Source organism: Nerophis lumbriciformis, linkage group LG37 (genome assembly GCF_033978685.3).
Source record: "Nerophis lumbriciformis linkage group LG37, RoL_Nlum_v2.1, whole genome shotgun sequence".
Taxonomy (NCBI): Eukaryota; Metazoa; Chordata; class Actinopteri; order Syngnathiformes; family Syngnathidae; genus Nerophis; species Nerophis lumbriciformis.
In genome coordinates this window covers 2,654,467-2,666,486 of record NC_084584.2, presented here as the reverse complement: position 1 = coordinate 2,666,486, position 12,020 = coordinate 2,654,467, and the positions used below count along the sequence as shown (strand labels likewise).

General features: G+C 44.9%; 1 protein-coding gene across 1 annotated transcript; it reads right to left on the bottom strand.

Moving 5' to 3' along the window:
- Window positions 1-8,688: 8,688 nt before the first annotated feature.
- On the bottom strand, window positions 8,689-9,960 carry LOC140677587 (uncharacterized protein F54H12.2). The gene has a single exon (XM_072912539.1). The coding sequence runs from the start codon at window positions 9,958-9,960 to the stop codon at window positions 8,689-8,691; it is 1,272 nt and encodes a 423-aa protein (XP_072768640.1).
- Window positions 9,961-12,020: the final 2,060 nt, after the last annotated feature.

Genomic DNA, 12,020 nt, shown 5'->3' with positions numbered 1-12,020 from the left:
AGGCGTTCCCAGGCCAGCCGGGAGACATAGTCTTCCCAACGTGTCCTGGGTCTTCCTCGTGGCCTCCTACCGGTCGGACATGCCCTAAACACCTCCTTAGGGAGGCGCTCGGGTGGCATCCTGACCAGATGCCCGAACCACCTCATCTGGCTCCTCTCGATGCGGAGGAGCAGCGGCTTTACTTTGAGCTCCCCCCGGATGGCAGAGCTTCTCACCCTATCTCTAAGGGAGAGCCCCGCCACCCGGCGGAGGAAACTCATTTGGGCCGCTTGTACCCGTGATCTTGTCCTTTCGGTCATAACCCAAAGCTCATGACCATAGGTGAGGATGGGAACGTAGATCGACCGGTAAATTGAGAGCTTTGCCTTCCGGCTCAGCTCCTTCTTCACCACAACGGATCGATACAGCGTCCGCATTACTGAAGACGCCGCACCGATCCGCCTGTCGATCTCACGATCCACTCTTCCCTCACTCGTGAACAAGACTCCGAGGTACTTGAACTCCTCCACTTGGGGCAAGATCTCCTCCCCAACCCGGAGATGGCACTCCACCCTTTTCCGGGCGAGAACCATGGACTCGGACTTGGAGGTGCTGATTCTCATCCCAGTCGCTTCACACTCAGCTGCGAACCGATCCAGTGAGAGCTGAAGATCCTGGCCAGATGAAGCCATCAGGACCAAATCATCTGCAAAAAGCAGAGACCTAATCCTGCAGCCACCAAACCGGATCCCCTCAACGCCTTGACTGCGCCTAGAAATTCTGTCCATAAAAGTTATGAACAGAATCGGTGACAAAGCAGAATGTGATTCGGACTTTTTTCATTCTTAAATGATAAATGATAAATGGGTTGTACTTGTATAGCGCTTTTCTACCTTCAAGGTACTCAAAGCGCTTTGACACTACTTCCACATTTACCCATTCACACACACATTCACACACTGATGGAGGGAGCTGCCATGCAAGGCACTAACCAGCACCCATCAGGAGCAAGGGTGAAGTGTCTTGCTCAGGACACAACGGACATGACGAGGTTGGTACTAGGTGGGGATTGAACCAGGGACCCTCGGGTCGCGCACGGCCACTCTTCCACTGCGCCACGCCGTCCCCATTCTTCACACACTGCAATTTATCATTCAAACTGGAAATCAAACTATAACCCATCTTTGCAAGATACTCATAACGGATTAAATTTAAACACAAACACAGACGCACACACGCAACCGCAGCAACAGGGAGATTTGGAGGGGGACGGGGTACAGCCACAGGGTGAAATGGCGGGGGTGCAGCAGCAGCGGACAACTCATGACCATCCAAATTTAAATGAGACCCAGAGAGGTGAGGGTTTAAATGTCTTGAGACGCGAAGTGTTTAACAATGTCGAGTTAAAAAGTGTTTTATCTTTTCCTCAAAACAGCGGTGTAACAGATTACGCCACATTTTACCGTCGAGTCATGGGGAACCTTGAAAACTTGACAAATAGGGTCGTTGAGGAGGCTAGACCCAACGACATCGTTCAATTAGAGTTTATCGGTGACAGGGCGCGAAAACACGCTTCATTTACGTTTCAAAACGATGCCGGGGAAGTAATGAATGCTTTTCAAAACGTGCTAGACCTGCTGGTACAATCAAACGCAGAAATTATGAACGACGACGAAAAACAGGTAGTAGTTCAAGTGATGCATAATCCTAGAGGCGGTGTTAGAAGAAAAGCCGAAACCCTTTTGGAACATGAACTCAACAAAAAGAAAGCTCACTATCTGTATAAACCAAACAACGCGAATAATCATCTCTGTTTTGCCATCAGCCTAGACCATCTGATTCATCCCGAATTTACGGATAGTCAGGCTGTGCTGGAGGCTAAACATATACAGAGAAAAGCGGGCTTAGACGATCAAACCCCCGTCACTTTCAGTCATATTCATGCGTTTGAAAAAGTCGTGCGACGTAAAATTGTCATACTGTACAGAGAAGAGGATCAACGCCCCTTCTCGCTGTTTGAGACAGATTCCCCTAAATCAGATAATCCGTCGCATTTGTATTTATCTCAAAATCATTACAACGGTATCATCAACATTAAAGGATTTTTGTCAAAACCGTACGTTTGCCACTACTGCTACAGAGGGCACTTCAAATCAAATCAAATCAAATCAAATCAACTTTATTTATAGAGCACATTTAAAATTTACCACAGGGGTAGCCAAAGTGCTGTACAATGAACAGGTTAAAAGATAAAACGAGTACCGAGCAAACACAACACAACACAAACAGAACACGATAAAAAAATAAATAATTAAAATAGAATTAATAAAAACATAAAAACATAAAAACAGGATCACAGCAGGAGTATTATGGGGCGCCATTGCAGGATGGATATCACTCAGTGTTAAAAGCCATGGAATAAAAGTATGTTTTTAAGAGAGATTTAAAAACAGGAAGAGAGGAGGCTTGTCTAACACTCAGGGGTAGGTCGTTCCAGAGCTTGGGAGCAGCAACGGCGAAAGCTCTGTCACCTCTAAGCTTCAGCCTTGTGTCAGGGACCGTCAACAGCAGCTGATCGGCTGATCTTAAGGATCGGGTGGGGCAGTAAGGCTGAAGGAGGTCGGAGAGATAGGTTGGCGTGAGGTTGTTTAGACATTTAAAAACAAATAAAAGGAGTTTAAAATGTATTCGGTAACGCACAGGGAGCCAGTGAAGGGACGCTAAAATAGGGGTGATGTGCTCACGTCTGCGGGTCTGTGTTAGCAGACGAGCAGCAGAGTTCTGCACGAGCTGCAGGCGGGCGAGGGAGGCCTGGCTAATGCCAACATACAAGGCATTGCAGTAGTCAAGACGAGTCGAGATAAAAGCGTGGATTAATTTCTCAAGATCATGTCTTGATAGAAGCGGTTTCACTTTCGCTATTTGGCGTAATTGATAAAAGCTTTTTTGAACGACGCTGCTGATTTGTTTTTCGAATTTAAAATCTGAGTCAAACTTTACCCCCAGGTTTGTGACACAGTCGCTGAGATACGGGGTCAGAGTGCCGAGGTCAACGTTGGGGGAGGGAGAGCGACTTGGACCGAACAACATAACTTCTGTTTTATCTTCATTTAGGCTCAGGAAGTTAGCTGAAAGCCAGACTTTGATGTCGTGCAGGCAGTCAATAAGACGTTGAACCGTGTTATTTTGTGCCATGGGAAAATAAATCTGGCAATCATCGGCATAAAAATGAAATGCAATACTGTACTTCCTAAAAATAGAACCAAGGGGGAGAAGGTAAAGCGCAAATAAAATTGGGGCAAGGATTGAGCCCTGGGGGACCCCATGTGGTAAAGGAGCTGTGGACGACATAAAACTGTCTACTTTTACACAAAAACTCCTGTCGGTTAGGTACGACCGGAACCAGTTGAGTCTGTTGGCAAAGCCAACAGACACAAATGCGACGGTCATTGCGTGGTCTGTACAATTCCCGACTGTGTAAAAATAACGACAAAATCAGTCTTTTGCCAGGATTGCAACATGTGGGCACGTACACCTACATGTCTACTCAAACATAGGGAAAAACAGTCGGTAATGGGTAAACTACTCAGCATTTGCGATCGGCGGAAAAAATGCCTTGAATGCTGGCTATATTACAAAGTACCCGTTTCTACAGGTATCGACAATCACAAGTGTCCCAAGTCAACATGTCGAATATGTAAAGTGGAGTTACCCCGCAGTGACACAGAGGCAGCAGGAACAGGACATCTTTGCTATATACAAAAACTACCAAGCGATGTAAAGCACAATGATAACATCATATTTTACGATTTTGAGACGTTGGTTGGTGCCAACAGTACACACATTCCTTTTCTAGTCTGTACAAAGACGTTGCAAGGAGAAGAGTGGTGTGCTTTTGGTACGGACTGCGTTACAGTTTTCCTCACACATTTTAGGAAAGCTTGTTATCGTCAATCTACATTTATCGCCCACAATTCGAGAGGATTTGACGGATACTTGATTCTGAGTGGTATGGTACAGTTGGGCATAGCACCCTCTATCATTATGCAGGGGAGTAAAGTTCTCTGTTTTGAAGACCGTGATTTTAGGCTAAAATACATTGACTCGGTTTCCTTTCTTACCATGCCACTCAGTGCCATGCCTAAAGCGTTGGGACTCAATGATTGCTGGTCCAAGGGGTATTTTCCTCACAAATTTAGTTCGGAGGAACATTTAAACTATGTAGGAAAATACCCCCCAATCAGCAATTACGGAGTAGAACGCATGACGGCCGACGAGCGGGACAAGTTTGAGACGTGGTATCGTAAAAAGAGCCGAGAGGTCTTTGATTTTCAAAAACAAGCGGTACATTACTGCAAAAACGACGTTGACGTTGTTCGTGCAGGATGCCTCAAATTTAGAGCTGAGTTTATGCATGAGACGCATGTTGATCCTTTTAGCCGTATCACCATAGCGTCAGCCTGCATGAAGGTGTTTGTGACTAATTTCCTCGAACCAGACTCTCTAGCCATACCTTCCCCGGATAACTACCAAGGGACGTGTAAAAAATACTCGCATGCCAGCATCCAATGGTTAGAATGGGAGGCGCATCGTCGTGGAATTTTTATACAGCATGCTTTAAACAAAGGAGAAAAACAGATGGGGTCATACTTTGTAGACGGATTTGCTGTAATCGGCGACAAACCGTTTGTCTGGGAATTTCAGGGATGTTTTTATCACGGATGCCCGACGTGTTTTGAACCCAGTGCCGTATGTCCGTTGACAAACACTCGTTATGAAGAGTTGCACAGGGTTGCCGAGGAAAAAATGGAGGCGTTAAAGCGCGACCACAAGGCCAACATCATTATCATCAGAGAGCACGAGTGGAATGAGATGAAAAAATCACAACCCAGGGTGATAAACTTTCTCAAAACTCACAATTTCCCCGAACCTCTCATCCCACGAGATGCTCTTTTTGGGGGTAGGACGAGTGCCTTCAGCTTGAGGCACACGGCAGGTGAGAAGCAGCGTGTATTGTATGAGGATGTCACCTCTCTCTACCCGTACGTCAACAGCGCATTTCCTTACCCATTGGGTCATCCCGTCATCATCCACACGGATTTTGAGGACGTTCAAAACTATTTTGGTCTGGTCAGAGCTATCGTTCACCCTCCTCGAGGTCTCTATTTTCCAGTGCTACCCTACAGAACGGCCAAAGGCAAACTAGTGTTTACACTTTGTCGCTCATGCGCCGAAAACAATAACCAACAGGGACCTTGTGAGCATGATGAGGAAGGTAGGGCGCTGACGGGAGTCTGGGTCACGGTTGAATTCAACAAAGCTCTGCAGTTGGGGTACAGAGTCGATAAGATTACGGAGGTATGGCACTTTGAAAAGCAGAGCGGTAGCGTCTTTACGGGTTACGTTCAAACTTTTCTAAAGGGGAAGCAAGAAGCTTCGGGGTATCCTAAAGAAGCCGTCGATGCAGAAAGCAGGGAAAAGTACATTCACGAATATCGTGAAAATCAGGGAATACTGTTGGATGCTGCAAAAATCGAGGTCAACCCCGCCAAGAGACAAATGTCAAAACTCTTTTTAAACAGTCTTTGGGGAAAGTTTGCGGAGAGGCACAATAGAACTCAGACCACCTTGGTGAAAAAAAGTGAAGAATTTCACAACTTTGTATTTTCAGGAAAATATACGGTTGAATATTTCTCCTTTCTCAGCGATAAGATTGCTATGGTACAGTGGAGATACGGCAAAAACAGCATGGTGCTTCCCGGTAACACAAAGAATGTATTTATTGCCGCTTTTACCACCGCTTACGCACGCTTGAAAATGTATGGTTACCTAGAGAAGCTGCAAGAGAGAGTTCTTTACACAGACACCGATAGTTTAATCTACACGGTAAACGAGGAGGAAGCTTCTCTGGAGACGGGCTCCTATCTAGGGGATTTGACGGATGAGTTGGGGTGCGACAGCATTCAAGAATTTGCCTCTGCCGGTCCAAAGAGTTATGCCTACCAAACCCTACGGGGTAAAAAAACTGTGCTGCGTGCCAAGGGAATTACTCAAAACAGAGAGTGTTGCGAGAGGGTCAACTTTGACAGCGTCAAAGATTTGGTAGAGGGATATCTACAGGGAGAGAAAACGGGTGAGATATACACGCCTCATCATCAAATTGCTCGTGATAAAAGGGGCTTCCTTTTAAAAAACACTTCATTCGAAAATAAGTTTAGAGTAGTGTATGACAAAAGACGTCTCTTTCCCGACGGGAAAACTTTACCATTTGGGTATTAGAGAGGGAAAAAAAATGGACAAAATGGAACAAGTAGACTTTGATCCTAGATTTTATACACCTTTTTCATGCTTGGTTGTAGGGCCTAGCGGTTGTGGAAATACTTTTTTTGTAAAATGTATATTGGAAAATAGTGAACACGTCATGAACTCTGTACCCGATAATATTGTGTGGATTTATACTTCTTTTCAACCCATCTATGCAGAACTAAAAAAGAAAAATTTCAAAAAAAATTTGTGAAAGGACTGCCTGATTCTTTTGAAGATGAAAACTTGTTTCCGGACGATCAAACTCATCTGGTCATTTTGGATGATGTTATTTTCCAAGCCTCCAATCATCCTGAAGTGGTTAAAATGTTCACTCAGTATAGACATCATAGAAATATGAGCGTTATGATGCTGACCCAGAATGTTTTTCATCAAGGTAAATTTTCACGCACAATTAGCTTAAACTGTAATTATATGATACTGTTTAAGAACCCGAGGGACAGATTGCAGATTAACGTGTTGGCTCAACAAATGTTCCCCTCACAAAAAAGTTTTTTCTTGGAAAGTTTTGCGGATGCAACTTTGGACGCTCATGGGTATTTAGTGGTTGACCTGACACATTTTTGTCCAGAACAATACAGACTGAGGTCGGGTTTGCTTCCGCATCATTGGCCCGTTGTGTACGTGCCGAAAACATAATTTGAAAATGTCAAAGCGTGTAAAAAGGAACGGACCTATGTTAAAAGCTCTGTACCATGCCTAGCCTCAAAAACGTCGAGACATTCTGAGTTATGGCTCTCCAGACTTTATCCAGACGCTGTGTGAAATTGCTTTAAACATTTTGAAGGGTAATGTGCCCTTATCTCAGTCTCAATTTGCTAAACTTAAAAAACAAAAGAAAATCATCAGACTGCTGGCCGATAAAACGACCGGACTGAAACGCAAACGCCAGACTCTGATGAAACAGTCGGGCGGTTTTCTTTTACCTTTGCTCTCTACAATCATACCTTTTATAGGGAGTCTTATCGGAGGATTGACCGGAAAAGGTTGAAGATGAAAAAGGCTCAAAAAATGTTTCTCCTATCCCCCCAACAATTAAATCGTCTGAATCGATCTGAGCAGACCATCAGACACTCGGCGGAGGATGATCTGGACGCTAAAATGAGAGACGTCTTAAACGAACCGGGAATGAATCCTCATGAAAGAATAAAAATATACGACACCCTGATGCAGAGATACCTTAGTTTGGTGAAGCAGGGGCAACGTGACGAAAAAAAGATGACTGTGACTTTACACAAGGATTCGACAAACGACCCGTGGAATGTCCCTGAAAAGATGGATAAACCAAGGAACACAGCCGGGGAGTCGGAGGATGTCACGATGATCCAAGTTATAAAAAACCTCCCCCAACGCGATCGTAACAACGCCGAGTACATTATGAAAAAATTATCCGAGAATAGCATGGGGTGGACCATCGAAGGAGAGTTTGTTCAAAACGGAATGCCGTTACTAGGAACTCATATGATCGATTTGCTAAATCATCTGATGCAACGGATCAAAAGACCGCAGAACCGCCCGCCCGAGGGATGGAGAAATTTTTTAACAGTGTTGACGGAGCTAAACGTCCCCGCATCAACCATTCATAACCCCGTAGCACGAGATCAATACAGACGTCTAAAAGCGGGGGTAGAGTTTGAACCGGCATGGAATGAAGAGGAGAAACGGGTTGCTGCGAAAAAAGAAACATTTCTATCCCCTGAGAGGAAAAGAAGAAGTAAAAAAGTGACATTGTCCCCGCATTGGCTAAACCTTGAATGATGTGACAAAACTTTTGTTTCAATAAAATGTTTTTTATTCATCAAACGCATTGTGTACAGCATTTTCATTTCATTTCAACGATTCAAAAACGTTTCTAAACAACAGACAGCTTGTGCGTTGCAACTACTACTATTATTTTTATTCCAACTTGTACAACGTTGCAATTTTTTAACCAGGGTATATGCTTCTAGATCATTTTTTACTACATCATCGTCGTATAAAGACAAAACTTGTTCAAAAGACAGTCCGCAAAATCGATGGTACAGATAATAAACACAGTGTTGACCACACACTACGGACAAAGGGTGTTGAAGCTGAAGGTTGTGGTACAATATATGCGCTCAGAACGATTTTCCAAAAAGCTCAAAATGCTCCGAGGATAGTAGTCAAAATCGGGAGAAAATCCATAAGAATCAAAAAAAGTGGCGGTCCCATCTTCCTCCAGAGTCAACGATAACCAGTGCTCCCCCGGCCGATGTCCTTCGTGGGTGTTGACGATAAAGTAGGAGGGTGGGGTGAAGGAGCGAGTCAGCGAGACGAGTTGATCAGAGGCCCATACACCGCAGAAAACATCCCCCAACACATGTTGCAGAAGCTTCTCCAATTGATGGTTATTCATTTCCGTCATCAATAATAATCCACCAGCACTTGTCGTTTGAAATCAATTTCCAAAATAGAGTCGTAGCACGCATAAACCACAAGAGTGACTGTGTTAGGTAAGGGCACTCTGAATCTCATTTCCAGTCTTAAAGTTCCGTTAGAAACCATGGACAGTGCGTCGCTGTCCTCCCCCGGATTGAGATTGAACACAAACAACGAATACCCTCGTTCAAAATCTTGTCTGTTGATGCATAGAGGTAAATCCTTCATATGCCTCCCTGTAGCGGTAAACATGTTGTAAAACTCTCTGACCGAAGCCCCCTGGTTAAATTGAGGTTGGAAAGCTTTGGAGGGAATTTGTTTTCCCGCTTGACAGAGAGTGACGTATTCTGCATTAAAATGCTGGAAATTAAAGGGGGAGAGATCTCTTCTTCCGGTGAAAGCTTCGTGGTTCACCATGCCCAGAACAATGTATTTAGGCATCGTCCCCAAAAACAAATTTTCTTGGGTGCATACTCTGGAATTTTCGGGGATAGAGTACGTTTTCACGCTGACCCGTGACAAAGGGTAGAGGGCGTTTCCTTTGAGCAGGGCGGAGGCATGACCCAATCGTACGGCCGGAGAAACGGTGACCTTTTTTGTGAAGAGAGAGGCGCCCAGCACTTTCAGACGAAAAGTACCGTCCGCAGCCCCCATGAGACAAAAGGCGTCGCTGGCACGCGTGAGTTTGATTCTCACATCCACAGAGTTGAGAAGGAGTCTCTCACTGAAAAGAATGTCGGCGTGAAGCGGACCCAGTAGATGAACCTCTTTAGATTCGGCCGTGAAAGCGCTTCTGATGTTAAGTCCTTTGTTGGGCCCATTCACGCCTACTATAGAGTCTATAGAGGCGGCGGTGTCTTTGTAAAATAACCCGGCTGAAAATTGACTTTTGAGGGTGGCTTCAGAATAGTTTAGTAGTGTTTCAATTATTGCTCTGTAGGGGTGAGTGGCACTGGATTGAGAAATCAGTCTATCCTCTAGCATAATATCGCATTGGCTAAAGATGGTGTTTAGAGGATAATTGATGAGACCCACGTTTGCATCGAGGGGGATATTTGTTCCATCGGCACGGGTGATTTTAACCCGCAGGTAAAGTAATGTGTCGTTCAGATCCAAGTACTTTTCACCTTCTTCCGGGATGAAAAATTCAATAGGGCCCCCGTCGGTGATGGCGGACAGAGGCAGGACTTCTGTGTAGGTTTTATCGTCGATGGACATTTGAGTCATAGGAGCTGAAAATAAATCCAGCTTGGCCATCGTGCATTCGGACGAATTTTGATGTAAAAGAGACATCTTTTTTTTAAATATATCGCTCGAGACGTCGTTGGTCCTTCTCTTTGTAAACCTTTTGCCGACTGATTTTTTTTCCCCTAGGCGTCTGCGTTTTTTATCAATCCTGGAGACACGTTGCCCCGGCGGTCTCTTTCTGGGTTGTCTAGCCAGGACCATTATTCCTCCTGATCCGTCTTGTACTCCTCGACCCATTTTTTCAACGGTATGGCTGAACACGTCGGAAGCGATATTTTTCGCCGCTGTTTTAAGATGAGGTTTGGCTAGGGCAAAACCTCTTTTCACAAGAGGGGATACAAAACGAAACAGCCTCGAAAATACGGAGCCTATCCCACGCCCGTACATCACAGGTGAACCTGCGAAACCGGGGAGGGAACCCCCCACTTGGCTTTCATAATATCCCACTAAACGTAGAGGGTTGTGCAGGGATTGACTCATTCTCGATGTTGGTGGTTTTTTACTTTCTGACGGGTCTAAAGTGGAGCTTCACGATAGTCTTGCCAAAGGTGAAGTCGACGTATTTGTTTTGATCGGATTTAATCTCCACCCTGATGTTTTCAATGTGATTTTTGGAGACGGGTAAATAGTAGGCAGGGTTAAAATACTTGGTGACAATGTCCCCGTAAGCTCCTTGTACACTCACGATTCTCAAGAGAGGAGCATAAGCGTCGCCTACTATCTGAGGACGCACCACGTCACTGTAACAGTAAAGGTGGTAGAAACCGGCATTTATATCCAATGGATAGTGGGCCCATCCATGGTCAAACTTGATCCACTTTCCAGGTCGCACTCCCATGATGTAAGCCAGGGGAGGAGGAAAACGAAAATGAGTTTGACCCCCTGATCGATAGGAGATTCGCTTTTTAACGTCATCAAAGGATATCCTCGCACCAGGGTCAATTTTTTGTAAAGATTAATTCAGCTCATTTATGAATCGTGTAACGTTCTCATAACATCCTCCTCTCATTTCTTGACGGAAAACTATCCCCTCTTGAGGGTTGCTTACAGGACCCTTGTTAGAACCCTCATCCGCTTCCGTGTTTAAGGTAGAAGAATGAAAAACTTGCGAGTTGTCTTGTGATGAGGTGTCAACTTGTCCAGGGTGTACCCCGGCTTCCGGCCGTTTGAAGGTGAGATAGGTTCCAGCGTTCCCGCGTTCCCGAAAGGGATAAAGCTTATCCCCTTCGTCAACTTGTCCAGGGTGTACCCCGCCTTCCGGCCGTTTGAAGGTGAGATAGGTTCCAGCGTTCCCACGTTCTCGAAGGGAATAAGCTTTCTCCTCTTGGGGATTGCTTACAGGACCCTTGTTAGAATCCTTATCCGCTTCCGTGTTTAAGGTAGAAGAATGAAAAACTTGCGAGCTCACCGCAGGCTGGGGGTTCTTTTTCCATTCATAAAATACTCCGTTACAAACATTATACCATGAGCGAGGGTATGAAATCTCTGTTAAGGCCACCTCCCATGAGCCTGCTAAATCTATATGTTGAGTCAAATCTATCTGGTAATGGGAACTTTTGTTTTTTTTTTAACACGTTGAGGCTGGCGTTAGAGGGTAGCGTGAGGTAAAAACCCTCGTAGGAATGATCCATAATGCTCGTTGATCTTTTGTCCTCGAGACTGGGAGGCTCATCACGGCATTAGATTGTTTTATACATTTGTAAGGAGGTCGTCGGCCACCCAACTGTTGAATTTTTCGGGCCAGTTTTTCCAGCGCACTAGAACTTGTTTTTTTCCGCCAACCGTCCGTCGTTTTAAAATTTCCTCCACGTGATAGAGCTTGTTCTCACTCTCTTTTACTTTTTGCAACTCAGCTTCGTAAAAAGAACCTTCTATTATTTCTCCGTCAAAATCTTTCAGTTTGTATGCGGGGGGAGAGCGAGGGAGACGTTGGGTTATTGTAAACACCTCGTTTGTAAAACTCTGTTCATATTTTTTATCAAACACTCCTCTCACTTTGGATATTCTCACCGTATCTCCCGCGGCAAATTTGTATTTGTGTTTGGACGCTGTGGTTGAGCCGTAGAGAT